Source organism: Prionailurus bengalensis, chromosome A1 (assembly GCF_016509475.1).
Source record: "Prionailurus bengalensis isolate Pbe53 chromosome A1, Fcat_Pben_1.1_paternal_pri, whole genome shotgun sequence".
Lineage (NCBI taxonomy): Eukaryota > Metazoa > Chordata > Mammalia > Carnivora > Felidae > Prionailurus > Prionailurus bengalensis.
Window position 1 is genome coordinate 121,814,942 of NC_057343.1, and position 21,962 is coordinate 121,836,903.

General features: G+C 41.6%; 1 protein-coding gene across 6 annotated transcripts in view; it reads right to left on the reverse strand.

Annotated features, from left to right (window-relative positions):
* Positions 1 to 694: 694 nt before the first annotated feature.
* The window catches only part of PRELID2 (PRELI domain containing 2), a 68,211-nt gene continuing 46,943 nt past the window's right edge, over positions 695 to 21,962 (reverse strand). For all 6 annotated transcript variants that reach the window (XM_043590016.1, XM_043590051.1, XM_043590026.1 and 3 more), the window contains 2 exons: positions 8,957 to 9,026; positions 695 to 4,898 (listed from right to left, as the gene is read on the reverse strand). In XM_043590016.1, the coding sequence (XP_043445951.1) occupies positions 8,967 to 9,026 (60 nt within the window). In that variant the 3' untranslated portion in view covers positions 695 to 4,898; positions 8,957 to 8,966. The remainder of the gene's footprint in view (positions 4,899 to 8,956; positions 9,027 to 21,962) is intronic.

Consider the following 21,962-nt stretch of genomic DNA (forward strand, 5'->3'; position numbering starts at 1 on the left):
TAAGCAATCATTGTTTGATTTACTCAGCAGGTACGTGTGTCCAGTCTTACCATCATTACCCACTGCTGCCATATGTCTGTATAATGAAGATGCAAGCCTCCTAGAAACCCCTGGATTGAGTCAGAACAAGATAAATCCTGCTTTTTTCTTGAACATAATAGGTGTTCAATAAATGCTGGTTGAACTAAGGACTCTACTCCTTAAGGCACCCAGGCTCTAATAAAAGAAAGACATCAATAGGGCTTGGACAAAGCATTTTAGAAACAAGGCACAGAAAGCCACTCAAATACACCCAGGTAAAAAGCAGACAAGTGAAAGGATCTCATGGAAACAAAGTTCAGAAAAGAGAGCTGAGCCTCGCAAGTTGACAAGGAGCTGCTGTGCCCCCTCCCTCTGGGGGATCACGTGACCTCATGTTGCTGTTTGTGCTTCAGTTCTCCTCTGTCAACCCCGGACCTTGGCTCCATTAGCCCAAAGCCCGCTGAGATCACCCAATAAAAGTGGCCTCTGTTTATTGCTGGGAGAAAGTTTAATGGCTCACCTTGGGGGAAGCGGGGAGCTGACATCATACGATTGGTATAACAGCCTCATCTGGGGCTGCTGCAAAGGACTAGGATCATCACTACCAATGATACACACGAGCTCTGCTGAGTCAAGTGACACCCCCCCCAAGAAAGTAAAATTCATGCATAAGTATGAGTCATAACAAACTTTATTTCAGAATGTCTACAGGACTGAATTTCAGAGCTATACTACTCATTTATAGCTCTAAATCACAATAACACTGAATCAAAAATACTTCATACCTCATAAAAAAGGGGCCTGAGAAATGTTCATTTGAATTTAACTTATGTTTCACATTATACAACGGTACATATAAAAACACTTACACAACTGAGGGAGACAATGACTTCTAGATCAAAAGAAAGCATGTGTGGCAACATCTCACTTACCTTGAGGTCAAAGATTTGACAACTGAAGTTGAGAATCAGGAAGTTACAGTAAAATAACATCACCAAGTCAAGGCAGCATGTCCTCAGAAAAAAGTCTCTCAGAGCCTCGTTTAGGTTCTGTTTACTGTTACTGGACATAGAGTATGCAATGACATAATTTCCCAGCCCCATAAAGAAGCAGATGAGGGTTCCTAGAGGCAGGTGAGAGTAACGGCAGAGAGAAAGGTAACAGGTAACAGTGAGTGAAAACACACCCTGCAAAAACCACTGCAGATCTCAAAGAGCAGAGTCATTCACGGTAGGGGCTTTAACAAACCCAAATAGGACCTGAAAGAGTGAAAAACATAAGTGATGACCTTAATTTTTTTCATTATTTTTAGTAGATTGTTTGCAAAAGCAGGGAAATATATACTAAATTAAGTGTTACAGTGTAAATGATTAAAATACAAAAAAAGACATGCAACTTAAAAGAATAACCTCAACTTGTCTATACCATGCACCCTACAATGTCTGACAAAAAGGATATTACTACATATACACTGCTTATAAAATACACAAAGCAATTTATATAAAAAGAATAGAGCACCTTTTTTTTACCCACATATGACTGAAACCATAAAAGACCCTTCATGGTAAAAGCACCTTAATCACATAAGGATAGCTAAAGTCAGTTCATCTCAGCATAAGAACTTTATGTTTTGTCCTGAATGGTCAACTGTATTGATCAGTGGGCCCAAATGATTGCAAAACGTTTTTGCACGATAGGAGACACGGAGGGCAAAAACGCTGTCCTGAAATCAGTGTTTCTCAAAATATGGTCTGTGGAACAGCACAGCTGAATCTCCTGGTGAACTTGCTTTAAAATGCAGATCCCCTCGGTCCCAAATGAGATTTCATGAATCAGAATCTTTGGCGGAGGGCCTGGGAACCTGCATTTAGCACACCTCCCCCGAGGATTTCTGATTCAAGGAGAAGTGTGGGAATCACTGGACAAAATCATTGCCTCGAGATTTAGGCCCAGCCACACCAGGTCAGGAGGAGACTGGCCTGGTCTGTGAATTAACCCCTTCCCACATGTTCCTAATACGCCCAGTAAGGCAGTACTCCTGATTCTGACATCTCTAAATGTTTTCTCACAGGAAAAGGATTCTGACATATTATAAAAATAAACTCTAACAAGCTCTAATTAATGTTAAAAAGAGCATAATAATTCTAACACATATATGTGAAGCTTGAAGTAATGGATGCCTGCAGAAGGCTTAAAAAAAAAAAATATCGAGAGAGGATAAGTGTCTGAAGCAACTCCAGAGGATTTCTTGGGAATGGGAGGAAAATACATATCAAAGCAGTCTTGGAGAAGAGACAGAATGTAGCTTCCATCCAGAGTGGGGAAATGCAAATCAATTAAAAACTGACTGGGATGTTTAGGCTGGGCCTTGACACTCTTGAGGCAGAGGCCGGAAACTACTGGAAAACATGTTTGGTTTGGCCAGCACAATGTTTTAAACAATTCTGAATTACTGCCAGCATGTAAAAATTGGGAGAATTCTTTTCTTTAAAAAAAGTCTGTCTTTTCCTATAAAACAGGAAATTAGAGTTAACTAGAAAAAACAGCCACATGGCAACAGTGTGTGAGAGCTGGGCAGCAGCTGTCCACCTTTAAACAGACATGTGTTCCCAGGGTCTCCCAAGGCGCCACCAGCCTGCCTGACTCATCAGATCACCTGCCAGGTCCCCAAAGCCATTTGCACTGGCCACCCTGGTTTTAAGGAATTAGCAAAAATTCGTCCTCTTTCTGCTTCATTCTTTCAATTTCTTTTTTTTTTAAGTTTATTTATTTATTTTGAGAGAGTGCAGGGAGGGGCAGAGAGAGAGAGAGAGAGAGAGAGAGAGAGAGAGAGAGAAAGAGACTGAATCCCAAGCAGGCTCCGCACTGTTAGTGTGGAGCCCGATGCGGGGCTCAAACTCATGAACCATCACCTGAGCTGAAACCAAAAGTCAGACACTTAATTGACTGAGCTACCCAGGCACCCCACTCTTTGTATTTCTAACAAAAATTCTTGGTACAAATATCCTTTCCTACCTCAGAGGTGTTAAGAAATCAATCAAATAATGTCTGAAAATCACCAAGAATTCAGTCTAGTGTTCGCATCCCTAGTTACCAATGAGAACCACCTACGGAGCTTTAAAAAGTATGGATGGATGCCTGGGTTCCACCCAGAATCTCCAAGATTCTGATGTATTTATTGCTCTAGGATGTACCCTCATCAGCAAAAGTGCATAACATTCCCTAGATGATTCTAATGAACACCAAAAGCTGAGAACTCCTGCTTCAGAGGATGTAGGTTGTTGGGTAGGATGCATTAAGTTTATTTCAGCGTCATACGGATTTCTAACCTCTCACCTCTGTGATCATTTACATGGCCTCTTATTTTTTGAAATGGGCTATTATTCCAAAAGCCTACCAAATGCCGCTGACAAACTGGAAAAAGAAGTCAAAGTTTTGTTCTGGTTTCTACCATTCATTTTCTCTCCAACACACCTGAAGAACGAGACACTAAGAAAATGAGGAGAGATTATCCTAAAAGACAGAACTCGAGCAGCACAAACAGCTCAAATACAGTAAGAAGAAGCTCACAGTGGCAGACTTGTATAAAAAATAAAATTGCTTTGATATTCATCACTGCACTAAGTGGAAAATTTTTCAAATATTAAAAAAAAAAGAACAATTTCCCCAAGACTTCCCAGTAATGGCCCAATTTTTATCTTAAGCAGATGAATTCCAAATTACTGCCTCTGTTCAAGCTTCCTATTAGGTAGTGTGCACTTATATTTTGGCTTCCAATCATGGTAAATGCAAACTACTGTCACCTAATTTTCAAACAGTAATACTACCTCATATTACATTTGAAAAGTACATTTTCAAAATGGTTTCACATAGTAATGGCGTCTAGGTACTAGACTTCTACGATGCAACAGGTAGCGTACTAGGCACTCTATACACACAATCCCAAATTGATCCGACCACCTCACAAAGTTAATTTTATAACCTCGTTGTGCAATGAAAAAGAAGGAGCTTTGGAAAAAATGAAAATTATGTAGATAATCAATAATTGAGCTAGTAGGTGGTAACACTTGTTCTGTCAAATTCCCAAACCTGTGCTTTTCATACTAAACTCCCTTCCTTGTCTAATCATCACTACACAGAACACCTGTGCCCAGGTAGCCCCACTTGCCAGGGAAACACAGAGAGGTTCATGCTGCGCTCCATGTCACATAATGCCAAAGTCACCCCCTGCCTTCCCGCTCTCCAACCCATGTTCTTTCAGAAGACCAAATCATACTGTGGACAGGTTACATTATAAAAGCCATACTGGTGACAGTTAAGTAGTACTTATGGGTAGACATTAAATGCTCTCAATTTCTGAGAACCAAACATTACTCTAAATGTAGCTTAGCTTCAACACTGGCCTGGTATATTCCTTTCTGTTGTAGGACACTCATGCATCAGGCATCAGGTTTAACTCCTTTATCCGTCCCAGAATCTTCTCATGAATCCCATGAGCAGTGAGGCTGATAACATATGGGCACCAGCACCACTTGCCAGGCCTCCAGCCTGTCCTTGGCTTCCCTGACACTGTCACCAGGCAGTCAGCGGGACATCCAAGAAGGGCAGACGTCACCTTCTATGGTTTTCTTTTTCCTTTATTTGTAAATCATAAAGAGACTGTGCCATAAAAACCCAGCTAGCAGGTCTCATGTCCATGAGTGCCACTATCTGAGGCAGGCTCCCAGGGGAGTGTATCATTTCATGTCCTGGAAGGAGGGTCTCCTCTTCTTGAAGCTGCCAACAGTGTATCCTTAAAGTTGGATTTCAAAAACTGCATCAGTGATGTGTTGGGGCCAAGAAGTGATTCTTGAGCAAATTAGGACAACACAGGTTCCCTGCAAGAGAAAGCAAGTTGGCTTTATCACCTAATAAACAGGTCTCCCCAATCAATACTTATTTGCCTCTTTTCTAAAGCAACTCTTAAGGGTCACTTGAATTCCATCACTGTGGATAATTCTGGAAGAAACTGCATTTCTGCCTCCTAATGATCTTCGAACAAAGCCAGCACCTTATTTTATAAAGTCCAGCTACCCAGAGGAGCTGGTTCAAAGGGGAGTTAAGATATAGCTAAAACGGAGGTCTTAATCTTTCCAGCGTGAAGGAACTCTCCTATGTGATCAAACCTCACCGAGCCGTGTCTCCCCACTGCCAGCGGCAAGAACAAACAGATGTCAGGGCTATTTGTTTTATTCAAAAATGACAGGAAATCAAAAATCTATCAAACGGATGTGTCAGCAGCAACTCTACAAGCATATTGGTTACTGAGATGTATGTGCCTCCATTTTGGTTCATGATAAAATCGCCTTCTAAGCTTTCTAATTTTCAAATGCCCATGTGGATACACGGCCAGAGAGTTCTGGGGAGTATCTTTAGAACTGGGCACCATATCCAAGGTGGCCACATTCTATGTGAATTTAAATCATGCAAATTTGAAATGTGGTAGGATATAAAAATAGTAAATAATGTCTCCCTATGCGCATTCATGCAAACCCCATGGGAAGTTGTTGTTGTTGTTGTTGTTGTTGTTTTTAAGAACTGCAAAATTCCCCAACTGGCAAACTGAGTACACTGACCGTACCCAGCACCTACACCACTGCCACATCACAGTGCTGCTACCTTATCTGCTACACAAAATGCTTACATTTCTACTCCATTATGCACGTGCACTAGAACTTCATGAGCAATTTTAATGATCACTGCCTCTGATATTTTAACTTCACTGTTGTGATCATTTCAGTGCTTTTTTATGCCTTAAAATAAAATCAGCCGAGTGGTGATGTTAAAACTAATACAGACAAAATAAACTATTAACTTTGGAATATAGGTAAGATGTGATTAAATGCAATGTAAAAAAGGCTAAACAACCACTACCAGGTTTCCTGGTCTTAACTTAGGAGAGGGCATGCTCACAACCTACAGGACAGAAAGCTTTTTCTTAAAGGACAATAAATATTTTAAGTTTTGCTGGAGAAGAGCTCTCTGTCACAGCTATTCGCTCTGCCGTTGCAGCCATAACAAAGCCAGGGACATAGCTGTGTGCCAATAAAACTTTATTTACAAAAGCAGAGAGCAGGTTGGGTTTGGCCTGAGGGCAACAAGTGACTGACCCTTCTTCTACAGCCTTAGCCCTGATACCTGCCCCCCCTTCCGTTTAATGTGGCATTTTATTGCTCATAAAAACAGTAGAGTTCCCCCAACCCACAACCATTCTCCCATTTTCCATAGAGCCACTTTTGAAAACAGAAGAAGTCCCATTAAAACAGGCACATTTCAAGCTTGCCAAAACTTTGTAATAGTCAAGAAAAAAAGGGAAGCAACAAACTGGCAAAAACACGGCAGCACCACAAAGCCATAAAGTGTTGTATGTTACGATTTTTGTGATGCTTACGTAACTACACCTATTTGTCAAAACTCACCAAAATGTACACTTGGGATTGGTGAATTTAATTGTACATGCATAATACTTCAATGAAGTGGACATTGAAAAAAAAAAAAAAAGCTTTAAAGCCTCAGCCACAAGCTCTAATTTGCAGTAACTGTAAATTCATGTGGTAAAAGTATATTCCCCTTACTTTCCATTTACCACCCTGAGACACCCGGTCATGAATTACAACAGTCTGAACTAGGTAAATCCTTCAAACACTCTGTTGCATTAAATGCCCTGAATGCAACTGTCCTTCACAGACACTTCACTTGAAAGAGAAGAGCGAGTTGTTACTAGAAACAATAAAGAGCCCTGATCAGCTTTCAACCACAGTAAAAACAAAACAAGCAAACCCACAAGAACATGCGTATTTGTGACAACCAGTAAGGCTTGTTTAATCTGCTCATTTCACTAACAGCATTTGAAATCAAAAACACAAGTTGGTGTGAGTCTCATCTCTGTTCTTTTCAGTCGTCTTTACACCACTCTGTGGAGCTTGTCCACATTTAAGCAGGGGGGAAAAAAAGCAGTTAAACAAGCACCGAGACCCTAAAATCTGGGAAAAACCACACAAGATCATTCCTCTGATTAATCTAAAGTCAATAAACTGCATGACAACAATTTCAAAACCCCAGCTGTTAGCTTCCTCGGTGCCCTTATATTTAATCTGTCTTCATTCAGAGATGAGACCTCATTTAGAGCAATCGTTCTCAAAGTGTGGTCCCTGGACCAAGAACAGCAGCATCACCTGGAAACCTGTTAGAAACACAAATCTTAGGACCCGACCCCAGACCTACTTACACAGAAACTGAGAGTGGGGCCCACCGATCTACGCTTAACAAATCCTCCAGAGGATTCTGAGGTTCAGTGATGTTCCAAAATCATTAACCTGAAGTTTGGAAACCAGCGTATAGTTGTAAGTGGAGTCCCTTCCCAGTCTTTCATTTCACTTGGAGCTGACTTTAGATCCCACCCTCCAGGATAAGAAGGGATCGGCACCCAGGTGCTTTGTGAGCCTCACAAAAATGCTTCATAAAAATGTTCTCAAAGAGCAGAGTGGATTTAGGAACAGACCATATTTAGATCCCATTTCAACATTTTTTGAGCACCTGCCATGTGCCATGCTTGTGCTAAATGGAATTATCTTATTTAGCCTCCCCAGTAATGAATAAATCTATTCATAGATCTGCCAGCATGCACTCAGTGCTGAAGTACTTGTACATAAATGTTCATTTTGTTTTTTCTTTGGTTAATTGTTCTCAAACTTCATTCTAGATCACAATTAGAGTCCAAGGTTGCTTATACAAAACTATGTGTCCTACAATTTTAAGCCAACATAAGGGAAATCTGAGGTAATGATGAATTACCCAAGAGAGCGTTTGCTTTACTCAATGGCTTTACCTTCTCTCACATGTTAAAAATTTAACTCCAATAAATTTGGGAAGATGCAAATCCATTACACTCATTTATTTTAGGCTTTGGTTCTCTCTTAAATAACTCTGGTCTGGGGGCGCCTGGGTGGCTCAGTCGGTTAAGCGTCCGACTTCAGCTCAGGTCATGATCTCACGGTTCGTGAGTTCGAGCCCCGCGTCAGGCTCTGGGCTGATGGCTCCGAGCCTGGAGCCTGCTTCCGATTCTGTGTCTCCCTCTCTCTCTGCCCCTCCCCCATTCATGCTCTGTCTCTCTCTGTCTCAAAAATAAATAAACATTAAAAAAAAATTAAAAAAAAAATAACTCTGGTCTGTCCTTTCCACTATGGACACCCTTCTTCATGCAGACAATAAAAACTTAAGAAAAAAAAATTAAGCAAGTCTAAACTCCCCCTGCCACCTGTGAACCCTACAGCATTTGTCTTACACTAGAGACGGTATGAGCTCTAGCACTAGCGCTTTCTCCCATCCTCTGCCCGTGGCCAACATTGCTAATCACTCAGGCACCCTTACCCAGAGCCTGATATTATGCTCAAAATGTCAGAATCCTTCTCAATAGCATTTCAGGCAGCCACTGCCAACCAGAGGAAGTATATACATGACTAACAAAATACATTTATTTCACTGGCCAATCAAAACATGCCCCTTCCTTGTTTTCCTTCCTACTTCAGAGACAGCTTTAACCCTCTCCTTCCATTGTCCCCAGAACAATAAAATTAAGGTTCAGTTAATCCTGCACCGAAGTCTACAAATCTATGGCACCTTGCAGAGCGTAATCACGCTGGATTGTGCTGAGCGGTTTCAACAATTTGAATGCCGTTGTAACCCAGCGCGAGGTACAAAACTGCTCTGAAAATCAAAGAACTAAGTAAATGAAGGTACTGAACAGAAAACGAAACACCTGTGAGACAGGAGCCTCTGCATGTAACTGGGAAATGTACAGCATGAACAGCCCAGGGAGGCTGACGCATAATACAGGGCTTAAGAGCCTAAAAACATGGCTGGAGGAAAGAATTCTGATTTTGTTTTTGGTACTCACTGCGGATTCTTTATTCAGCTAAGGGGGCACCACACTGTTCCTTTAGCAACATCTCCATTATTCTAATTCCCTAGAGAGAGAAGAAAGCAAAATCAAAATGCAACAAGCACTTTTACACTTATCACAGCCCTTTCCCTCCAAGGAATCCAAGTCACGGCCATATACTCATTCCAGAAAACTAGGCTCATGGTCATACCTTATGTTTTTATAGTATTTTTCTCACCAAGTTCACATACATTTTCTCTACATGTGCTCAGAACTACTCAAGGGAAGTGGGCACAGGAGAGTTTAGAATCTCCATTTTAAACATAAGAAAGCAGTCCAAGAGAACACAAGTAACTTCTCAAAACACAGGTCCAGCTGCTAAGTGACATTGCCAGAACTGAAATAATAATGGTAATAATTAGTGTTTATTGAGCATTTATAAATGTGCTGTGCTGGCTGCTCAGGTTTTCACGAGCTCCATCCTGGGCAGTGGCACCATGGATACCCTTCCAGCCTCTCGGCTCCCCTTCCCCACCTGCCAGCACTGTAGGCTGCTAAGGGCACAGAGCCCTCAGCCAAAGGGAGCTGCCTAAACTCAGGTCACGTCCCCTCTCCAGGAGCAACCCACATCCAACGACTGGTGGACATAGGGGTCTAAAGGCCCAGCTCTCTTCCCTTAACTCCAGAAACCAGTGAAGGGCACTCCATGTCTAGAAGTCACCATGGGATCAGCTGAGACCTTCGCTGCAACATTACCACGGTTCACATTCACCTCCTGCATAATCCTGTCTCCCCTATTCCCCTGGTAGAGTTGTTTCTGAGGGCCCTGTCCAGTAACCCTCTGCACAAAAGTCTCCGTCTCAGAGTCTGTGTCTGGAGAGCTGGTCTCAGATGCCTTATTTAATACACACAAAACCCCAGAACAAGTACAATTCTTACTTCCATTTTACAGATGAAGAAACAGTAACTCCAAGAGGTTTAAGCAATTTTCCCAAAGTCATACATCTGTTGAGCAATAAAGCAGGGCAAGAACACAGGCACTCTATTCGGGCTTCAGAGGCTCCCCTGACCCTTCCCATGTGCTCACTCTGTGACTGCACGTGCCGACCTGTCACCCACCAGCCAGTCAAAATCAACTCTGGAGGAAAGAGGAAAGCAGATATTCCCTCCCTTCTCCTTCAAGACCAACTTGTGCAGACAAGAGGATAAATCTTCAGACAGAAAGACAGGGTGATGGTGTAATTATGAACAAAGGTTTTAAGGAAGTCAGAGCTGGATCTGGTGGAATGGAAGTCACTGTTCTCAGGGATGGGAAAAGAGCTTACAGGAAACACTATTAACCCAAGCTAACCTAAAACACAGGTCCCCAGGGGCACCTGGGTGGCTCAGTCAGTTAAGCGTCCGACTTTGGCTCAGGTCATGATCTCACGGTCCGTGAGTTTGAGCCCCGCATCGGGCTCTGTGCTGACCACTCAGAGCCTGGAGCCTGTTTCAGATTCTGTGTCTCCCTCTCTCTCTGACCGTCCCCCCGTTCATGCTCTGTCTCTTTCTGTCTCAAAAATAAATAAACGTTACAATATCAATCAATCAATCAATCAATAAATAAAACACAGGTCCCCAGGCCCCTCAAAGAAGACTCTGACTTAATAGGACTCAAGCAGGCCCCAGAGTTCTGTACCTTTAACAAGCACCCAGGTGATTCTCATGATCAGGCAGGTCCCGAAAAACACTGAGTGAGCCACAAGAGAAAGACAGGGGCTTCCTACCAGGGATTTATTCTGCACCACAGCAAGAAGGGAGCCTCTAGAGAACACCATAAAATATACTGAGTACCAAAGTACACAAAACAAAATGTAACGTTTCCTTGAGGTTTCAGATGGTCCTTTAGATTGTGGCTAGCCATCGCCACAAACACTGCCACTGTCCTGCAAGAAAAAAGCACCAAAGGATGCAGATCGAATGCTGAGGAGCACGGAGAGAGGTGAACTAAAGCAGCAAGCTCCAAGACCAGGAGCACTGCTATCAGGGTGGAGAGAGGCGGGTCCTGGTCACAGCCCTGCCGGGAATTCTTCTGGGTACCTCAGGTGCATCACTTTTACCAAGGAGTAACCGAGATTGGACAGCTCAGGGGACAGCAAGGCCGAACAGGGACTGAACAGGAACTGGTAGAGAAACTCACAGAGGAACATACAGATTCCCAAACCCTGCTGAGACCCACACAATCAGAATTTCCAGTTGTGGTTCTGAAGCACAACTGATTCATCTACTAGAACTTGTAAATGGCAGCCTGACATCACCTCCAAGATCCCTTCCAACTCTGCCAGTCTGGGGATGGATGGAATAGTCCTCCTTAATTATTTTGGGAGACACGGTACACCCTGAAATCCCGCGAAGAATTAGAAAAGAAATGAAGGAGCGGGTGGGGGAGGGAGGGGGGGAATGAAACCACTAGTGGAATAAAATGTAATTGAATTCTTACCCTAAGATCTGAATTGCCCTCATTCTACTCTCTTCAATCATCAACAGATTCACTCAACAAATATTACACACCTACTGTGCACACCAGAGATTAAATAGTGAACCAACAAGACAAAACCCCTGTATGGAGCATACAGTCTAGGAGATCTTACTTCCCTTATTTCCATTTGTTTGTTTCAACAAAACCCTAGACAATAATTAAATGCCTTCCCTCCATTTTCAGGAAGAATAAAAACGGCCACAATAATTCCGTTTCAACCTTCTTTTTGCAGAGTGGGCCCATATATCTGGTGGTGTGTTTTTAAAACCAGAAAAGCACAGTCCCTCCTTCGGAAGTGAGCGCTGGTGAACTCTCCCCATCCGTCTAAATTAAGAACGCCACCACTTACTGAGCTGAACACTAATTGACATAAGTGAAGACTTTGAGGTTTGCCTTGGGAATTGAAAGACGTTATTTATTGAATCAATTATGTTCACAATGTGACAGTTGATTTTTCTTTCCCTTTTTTCCCCCTCTCTCATACCACTTTAGTCTTTTTAAGCAGAACAGTTAGAAATAGAAGGTGGAGAACAGGGGCAGAGAGAGAGACCTATAAAGTGAATTAAAAAAAAAAAAAAACCTAACAGGGAGGCCAAACCATTATTTAGTACCTCTCTTTAGTAAGGAGGTACCAAATAAAAGCCCAATCGATAAGAGCCCTTTCAAATAAAGTTCCAATGCTTAAAACTCAACCCCTAGGAGATCAGGCTTAAAGAGGCTAAATTTACCCCACTTACCACACAATGATGCCTGAAATGCAGAACAAACATTAAGTGAATCCACCTTTATAGAGATGGCTTAAAAGCTTTTTGGGCTGACAAACCATAAACCAGCATGATTTTATTATTCCTTTCCCCTCTGAGATCTTTTTTTCTCTCTATTACAAGGCTATCTTTTGCTATTTGCCAATGTACAGATGAGTGAGTGAGCCCTCACAGTCCCATTTCCCTAACACCAGCACTGGGCTGTCCAAGTGCATCCTTGCACCCCCATAAAGGCCTCCCAGAATCCCACAGATTCAAAACACTTCCCAGATCCCCCACTCTAAGAGTCTCTGAGAAATAGCTGATTATTGAGGAAAACAAAAAGCTTGTCTGAAGAGGAACCAGAATAAATTGGAACTAAAGGTGGCTAGATCCAGACAATATATGTATTTTGTTATCTAACTGATACCTCCTGAGGAAGCTCTGATTTACCTAGGAGGTCCCAAAGAGAGTAATATTAGGCTTCATAAAAATTGTAAAGTTCTAAAGCAGTTCTCAAAAGACACATCTGTGGGGAGCTCTTAAAACAAGAATTGCTCACTTAATTATCACCATGATAAAAGATGGGTGCAGAATTTGCCTCACAAAAGGTACCTGATGTTGGGGCACCTGGATGGCTCAGTTGGTTAAGCATCTGACTTCGGCTCAGGTCATGATCTCATTGCTTGTGAGTTCAAGCCCCACGTCGGGCTGGTAGCTCAGGGACTGGAGCCTGCTTCAGATTCTGTGTCTCTGTCTCTCATTCCCTCTCTCTGCCCCTCCCCTCCTCACTCTGTCTCTCAAAAATAAATTTAAAATTTTTTTTAAATTGAAAAAAAAGGTACTTGATGTTGATGGATTATAAGATGGATAAACTGATTACTTTTGAATGCCAAGCTGATGAATCTGAATGTTACAATGACCGTGTAATCTGCCTAGTAGTTAGCATTCTTGAAAGTGCAGTGGAAAAGGCCAGAATAACAAGGGCTGCCAGAGAAGATGAAAGAACAGAACAAGGAAAGAATGAAAGTATGGAAAAAAAAAAAAGGCGGGGGGGGGGGGGGGCGGGGTGCAGGGGAGAATGATGTGAAAATAACTGACCAGCAAACGTGGTACTTAAAACGGTTTCTGAAGAATCTGGATTAGCCAGAGGGGTTTAGAAAGTGCAAAGTCAAATGCTGAAATTTGTATTATAAAACTCACTTTTTGATAAAAAGATTTATATAAAGTTTACTTCCCTTTTTTTATTCTTTTTTTTTTTCATTCAATTGATTTACATCAAACTTTCTTTGAATCTCTTCATTTACTTTGTGTAGAACCCTATTCAAACCTTCAGTCGTGTCCCATTGCTCTTATAATAAATCCACACTCACTATCATGGCTGCAAGGCTTTCCAACTCAGCTCACTGCCCTGCAGATACACAGGTCTGCTTTCGGTTTGTGCAACAAGCTCACTTCCTCTCTCTTCCTGGCACTTCCCTCTGGCAGGAACATCCCCAGATCTTCCAGCGGCCAGAGCTCTCAACTCATCCAGCACCTCCTCAGAGACAACCCTGACTGCCCTAGGTCAGCCTGGCCACAGTGTGGATCACAACTTGGTCCTACTGTCTTTATAGCATTCATCACTATAAAAAAATTATCATGCTTTTAAAAATATTTCATACTTTTGGGGTGCCTGGGTGGCTCAGTCATTTAAGCGTCCAACCTCGGCTCAGGTCATGATCTCATGGTTTGTGAGTTCAAGCCCTGCATTGGGCTTTGTGCTGACAGCTCAGAGCCTGGAGCCTGCTTCGCATTCTGTGTCTCCCTCTCTCTCTGCCCCTACCCCGCTCATGCTCTGTCTCTCTCTCTCTCTCAAAAATAAATAAAAATTAAAAAAAAATATTTTGTACTGTCTGCCACCCTCCCTTCCCCCAGTAGAAAGTAGGCTCCAGGAGACACCTGGCCAGTGGGCATCATCTATGAAAAAAGGAAAGGGAGGAATCTGAATCCAGTTTTCTCATCAAAAGGTAAGAAAAACACTGCTCAGAGCTTCTCCAGGAAGACATCTTTTGCCCAATAAAGCATCTTTTAATCTGATGTTGTTTAATTCTTTTATATATAGAACTTCCTCATCTGTAAAACTGGGGTAACATCAAACAATAATAATAATCGACATTATTGGCAACTACTGAATGCCAAGCACTGTGCTGAGTGCTTTACTGCCATTGGCTTTGTTTATTCTATCTGCCTTAGAGGATTATCATCTTTTTTTTTTTTCATACAAGATCTGAAGCTCAGAAAAATTAAGCATCCAGACCAAAATCACACAGTAACTAAGAAGCAAAGAGTCTCAATTTAACCCAAAGCAATCAGGATTGAGAGTCCAGGGGCCAGGATATCTTGACACGGGTGGACGGCATAAATGAGACTGCATGTATGAAAACACCTATTCTAATGTTGGGTACACAGCAAGGTTTGTTCTTGCCTTCCCTATTGACTATGTTCAGAAAGCGTGATAAATAAATCAGATATTTTAGCCCTGCTCACAAACTAAATGGCATGATTCTTAATATATGAATCAATATTTAATCACCTCTACAAATTATTTTAAACACAGTGTTTTTCAAGTAGGAATATCTGATTGCATGTATGACTTCAATACAATTTTCCCATCGTACCTAATAAACTCTTGCGTAAGATTCATTTTTATTTTGATAAGCAACCCAAAATCTTTAGGTGTAACTGCAGGACATTAACTGATACAATAATTCAGATGTCTCTGCTTCACATAATAAAACTTCCTCTCCCCTGAAAAAGAGTATTTACCAATCTCACAGTTGGTAAAGGAAAAGAATATAGCCCCAAATAATAAAACCTAAACATTGGAAATGACATTATATTATCTAGTCCAGAAAGGAAACTCTTAGCAAAGAACTGAAGGTGTCCTATCTGACTCAGACAGGTGTCCTGGCATCAAATATCAGGATGAAAGGTTACCAAGTCATTTCTATGCTGCCGGTTTTCAACTAAACTCTGACCTGGCATGACTACTTTATTAGCTAAAAGGCATTTAGTCATTGGGTGTTTTCCTATTTTACAAAGTTCCTTCCCCATCCCTCCAACGTAACTCCTTAGCCTATCTTCATTTTTAGTTTCTAAACATGACCTATATATAGTTTTATTTTTCCTGATTTGGACTTCATACAAAATATGGCTTCTTTGCTACTAACCAGTCAAGAGACCAGCCTCCTACCTCGTGCCACGTGCCATCCATGACCTTCTGACAAACGAAATTCTGTTGCCTGTTTAGAAACCTCCACTGCTGGGAAGCTTTCTACTTCCATTCCATGGAGGCGAAACTGCCTCAGCACATGGTGCTAGAGGGGTCCAGGACCAACTCTTATACTCCTAACTAACCAACTCAAACACAGCAAGGTTCCTATCTATTCCCTTTATCAGCACTTTTTTCACTATTCATCAAATTTCAGCTCAGTCATAATTTTGCCTTGTTTCTTCCCTATCCTGAGAGAGAAAATGATTGCCAGCATGCTTGTTGTCTCTAACAGAATAAATAAATCCAATAGACGCTCAGATAATTCTCCTTTTACCTTTTGTCTCTCCCCTTCTCTTCACCCACATCAATTTCTATACATCACCAATTTTCTTTACATGTAAGGCCGGTCTTCTGGGTCTTCACATATAAGTTTTGAAAGCCCTATTTCAGTCAAAAACCTATCATGCCAAATCTCAACAACACTGAGGTTAAGGGGCTAACTAGCTGCCAGGGGCTTCACCTACATTACTTCACTTAATCCTCCCAAAGGTGCTCCCAGGTAAGATACTTTCACTCTCACCAGCTCCCGGTAAGGGAACGGGACCTCAGAGGAGAGGGAGTTGCTCAGGGTGACAGATTGAGTGAGTGACCAACCTGGAATTTAAACCTGGAATTCTCCAACTCTTTCCACAATGATTATCTGCCTCAGTGAGTTTGTTTCTGGGCCTATATGCTTCCCCAGTGAGGGAAATGAGCAAGCACGCTTCCCTGCAGGACTGCTCTGAGGATTCGGTGAGGCAACATAGAAAGCTAGGGAAAAATGACTGCCTTTTGTCAGGCACTCCCACCCACTCTCCCCGTGGCCTGGAAAGCGACTACTGATTTCTATGTGGACCCAAGTCAGACTAGGGGACCCTCACAATGGGACTCCCACAACCAGGCACCACCCCCCTTCCCCATTCAGTGGATGGTCAGTGACCCAGAGGAAATGTCAGCAAGGGCTCACCTCGTGCCTGTTCGGATTTCTCAAAGCACATTTTACTTTCTCTTCCCATCACCTCTAAAAGTTACTAATATTGTTCAAGGACACAGAGCCCATCAGGGTAAACCAGCTTTCCCTAGGTCACAGGGTGGTCAGCAATACACAGAGAACTAGAATCCAAATCACAGGAAAGGAATGCTTACTGAAAGGCTAAGGCCCTACTAGGGTGCGCTGAGCACACTGTTTGCCTGGTCTCATTTAATCCTTTCAACCTATGAGTCAGTGACACAAAGAAAATGAGAGGCAGAGAGGCTAAGAAACTTGACCAATGGCACCCAGCTATATAAGTGCAGAATCCAGATTCGTACCCAGGTTTTTGTGACTGAGCCCTCACTAAACTACCTCCTTAAAAAGGTAGATTGGTAGAGTTTTCTTCTCAAACCACCAAAAAAATGACATGTTGCTTTAGGCATAGTCCTTCCTGCCATCCCAACGTTATTTCTATCTACATCTGGGTAATTTTAATCTTACCTATTTAGGGGAGATGGGATGACATCGAACTACAAGTAATTCTTAAAACTTCCCTAAGGATAAAAGCACCTCACCATATCTCCAAATGCATTTTGTTTTCTGTGGATACCAAGTGAAGCTCTCTCACACACTACCAAGAGGCTGGAGGACAAGTGTGTGCAGAAGAAACATTTCTGTTGAACCCAGTTCATTTCTGTTGCACCTAGTATCTGCCAGTTAGAACTCCTTGGTTTTAACCAATGCAGATTAGTGAGGCTGTTGCTTCCCACATAAAGTCTTCGGCCATTTTGCAGGGGACAGAACCTGGGAAGGGTGAACGAGGCATGAGGGTACTGCTTGGAGCCAGAGGGCTGTATTGAACATTAGCTATATAAATAGGAGGGCTCACTTTCACTCCCCATCCTTCACATTACCTGTGGAATAGCAGAAACATGAAGTTCATGGCAAGTATAAGAAGGGACACCTTTTGAAAAATTCTAAGCATTTAATACTGTAAATTAACACAAACAACCAGAATAAAAGCTACATATAAATGACTAAAAAATAAAATCACTACATGCAAATAATAGTCTAAACTACCTGTTGTTTTTCAGAGTCAATCATTTACAAAGGGGAAAAAATACCTTTTAGTGCTTATAGACACAAATGTTCTTTAAAATCCCCAACCCCCATAGTAAATTGATAGGGGGGAAAATTGATAAATTGATAGCTTGGTCCCAGATATTCCTTCATGCATTAATAACTCCCACATAGACAACGTTATAAATCTACCAGCTGCCCTGATGTTTAACAATCTAATAAAATTCTCCCCTTCAATGAAAAAAACAGCTAAGGTTTATTAAAAAAAAAAATTCACATATCCTTCACTTGGTAAACTGCAAAAGCAGGACTCCTTTGAAATAACAAGCCCTTGTGGGCAATTCTGGCTCTTATTCTGAGACTGACAGAAAATCCTCAAGGCTCAGGGACACCTGATTCACACTTCCCTTGGAATTTGGCCAACAAACTCAGGCTCCCTGGCAAATAATCTGTTAGACTGGCTGAAATGTGAAAGGGGTAAGTGGCTGGCAAAGTAAATCAGGAGCCTAGTCTCCTAGTACAGAGACCAAGGGTCTGACTTCCTGGTTTGAATACACGTTCTACCACTCACCACCTGTGTGATTTGGGGCACATCAACCCACAGCTCTCTGTGTCCTCACCTAGAAAAGGGTCATAACAGCACTTACTGCACAGCACTGTTGAGCAAACTGAAGGAGACAACGCATGTAACGTACTGAGGATAATGCCTGGAGCACAGAGAGGGCTCAACAAATATGACCTGTTACTGTTACCTTTCCTATTACCCCAATGGCTAAAAAGTTTAGTTGCTTGTAAGACTATTTTAAAATAAAACAGAATGCAAACATAAAGAAGTCTTAGCACATTGAGAAATATGTACATGTGTTCACTAATTGAGTAAATATTTAGTGAGCATGGACTACGTGCTAGGTATCGAGGATAAAACAGTGAGCCACACAGAAGCCTATTACTCACTAAGGGAAACAAAGAATCATGAAAACAGCCACATGCTGAGCACTGTACTTCAGGGAATCTTTTCTAAGGTAATGATACAAAATACAAAAAATTCTAAGTATAAAGATGTTGCACATGGTTTCACTTATAATGGTAAGCTTGTAAATGACTTTAGTGCTCAATCCTAAACAAAGAGTAAAATCAATTATTATACAACAACTAAAGAAAATATTACGCAGTCATTAAAATGTTGGCTTTGAGGTTTATAGAGTTGCGGCGGCAGGCATTTGTGATATAATATTACTTGAAAAGAGCAAAACATTAAAGTGTACTTACACTGTAATTATGACTGCTTAAAATCTGCATGTAAAAGACTAACCAGAACATGCCAATTTGAGCTATAACGGTAAGATAACAGTTATCGTCTCTGGAGTATTTAACACGTGCCAAGATATTTAAGCACTTCTTTACATTATTTCCTTTTACTTGCACACTCAGAAGGTTGGTACTACCACTCACATTTCAACCAGAGGCTCAATCTGTACACACAGGAGGCGGGAGGGCCCTGAGATTTACATTCGGGTCTGGGTAACTCCCAAGACAGGCTTATTATAACTATTAAACATTTGCCTGTAGCCTTAATGGGAAAAATAAGTTTTTGCTGTAACTTCCTCGAATTTTTCTTTTTAAATGACACCAACTGATCATTTATCCCGTCCTAAGCATTTCACGCATATAACTCATTTGCTTCTCACAAGTGCTTGATGAAGTAGCTTCCAGTACTGCCCTCATTTTACAGATGAGAAAAATGAGACTCAGAAAATTAAGTGGATTACTCAAGGTCACACAGCTGATTGGTACAAGGTAGTCCGCTGCTTTTGAAGAGAGCCAGGACAAAAAGACACAAATGGCTCCTCTGAAAATACACAAAATATTTATGTGCAGGTAGCACCGATTCAAAAACATTTTAAATAAAACCTTAAATTTTTTTTGTTGTTTATAGACTGAAAGAGTCTTTTGGGGAGGAGTGTGGCCATTTTTTGTGAAAAAAAATGAAATTATTGAAATTATGAAATATTCAAACATGTCAAGAAGTGAAGAGAATAGAAAAAGCAGTAAGTAAGCTTTCAAAAATGTTAATATCTTGAAAAGTGAACAAAAGCTACTTCCCCAGCAAAGGCCACTGATTGAGAAATTCTTCTTAAACGGGCTGTCAATATGAAAGGAGTTAATTAACTCTCAAAAACCCACCATTTTCCTTTACTAAGGAAATTCGGAGAAAAATAGAAAAACAGTTTAGCTAGAATCTAAGGAAGAAAGCCACACAAGAAATAAGGGGTAGAACTCCAGGCAGCAAGCGGGATTCCAAAGAAATTGAAAGGGACAAAGAAGTATCACTCTGACATACGTGGGTCACAAGACACAGGATTTTTCCTCCTTCCCAGCCAGGCACTCCAGCCTTCTTCCCGTCACCTGCCAGAGCACTGCCTGCTACAAGTCCCACAAAGCGTCGGCAAAACCAAAGGGGTCACTCAGCAAGAGATGAAATTCTCCCACAGAGTGGGGAGGCAGAATAAGAAATTACCACCAACAGAGGGGGAACATGATCAAGGAGAACGACTGGACATCTGAGAAAGCTCACAGAGCATTTAATTAGTATGCTGCAGGGCTTATTGGATGTACCTTTAAGAAATCAAATTACCTTTGCAATTCAAGTTGCTCTGCCCAGAATTCTGTATTAACTCCTGATCTAAGATGCCTCAGTGACATTTTCCTGGCCTTGTTGGTCAAACTAAGAGCCTTAACGTAGCACAGATAACCCAAATGAATTCAAGTCCCATCCTACAACAGATTGCATCCACCAAAGATGTGTGCCTCAAAGGCACTGAATCCACAGTCTGCAGACACAGCCCCAATGTTTGCAGTATTTCAATGCCACCTGGCCAGAGCTGTTTCGGTTTTCAATTCTGTGCCTGCCTTAGGTTTATACGAGGTATGTGAAGATTTATGATGGCCACAAATACCTATTTTCTCATTGTCTTTGCTTTTGAATTTAGCACAACAGAGTGTGCGAGCGAGCTCAGAAAAGTAACAGGTTGGTTGGAAATTCTATCCAGAACAGTGGGGAGAACATGGCTCCCAAATCTCCAAAGATTCCTGGTTGAGTGTGAGAGTAAAGCAGCATTAGGAAAGCAAGCATCACATTAAGCTTATGGAGACTACATGTTCTCTATGTTCGGACAAGTGTTGACTTCAAGGTCATCTGACTTCAAGGTCATACCCCACAGTTAATGGAGACCAGCCAAGCATTTGGCCAAATGCTTGGCTGGTCTCCTCACCCAGGCTCTTTGGGGGAAAGGATTCTGCCCTCCAGCTCAGGAAGCCAAAGAGTACAGCAGTTAAGAGGATGGGCTCTGAGGTCACCACCTGGAATTCTAGCTCTGCCACATGCTGGCTGATGAGCCTGTGAAAGTAACCTCTGTGCCTCCACTTCTTCATCTGTCAAATGGAGACATGGGAATAACAGTATCTCCCTCTCTGTCTCTCTGTTGCTGTCTCTCTCTCTCTCTCTGAGTCATTGGGAGAAACCACTGCTCATAAAACAGTGCAGTGCTTGGATCGTGGTAAACAATCAATAGATTATAAATACTATTAATACTGTATACTATTAATAGTATAATACTATTAATACTATTAAAAATAGTATAAACACTATTAATACTGTATTATACTGGTTTCCTCCAAAGCTTCCAGAAAAGTCTGTGTTTTCAGAAAGCATGGATTAAAAATAAGCCAACATATCTATTATTGGCCACCAATATTTTGAAGACCCCCTTCAATACCTACAAATCCTTGCAATATGCAGTTTATTTAGTTCATCTGAATAGGACTATAAAATGGAACTATAACATCCCTACCACATGCTTACCATCTCCTTTTGCTAACTAGTATTTATTTTATAAAAACCTGTTTATTATTTTTAAATATTTTATTGCCCTTCCCCAAACCTTGACCATCCACTATGAATTATTTCTGATGTTCCTGGATACCGCTCAGCTTAAACTCCTGAATTTTTATGCAGGCTTAAATTCTGTCAGAAACAACATTTAAATCTTGCTTGGTATTTACACATTGGGGGAAAGGAGTGAGGGTTCAAATGAACAAACAAACAACAACAAAAAACATCATACTGCATCAAAATGGAAACTGACCCTCTTAGTCCAATCCCCGACTTACAAAAAAATGACAGTGACGTTCAGAGCAACCAGTCCAAGTAATGTGGCCAGTAGGGTGCGGCCAAGGCAGGGCCACCACCCAGATTTCCTGATTCTTGGCACAGTGCTGCACACTGTGTGGAGACATGACTTCCAATCACTATAATGACAGTGACACATCTCAAGCTCAAGAAGCCACTTTCTGCCATTTCTGGTAAGAGTTTAACTTCCCAGGTTTCATCTTGTTTACAAAAGGCAACGCCC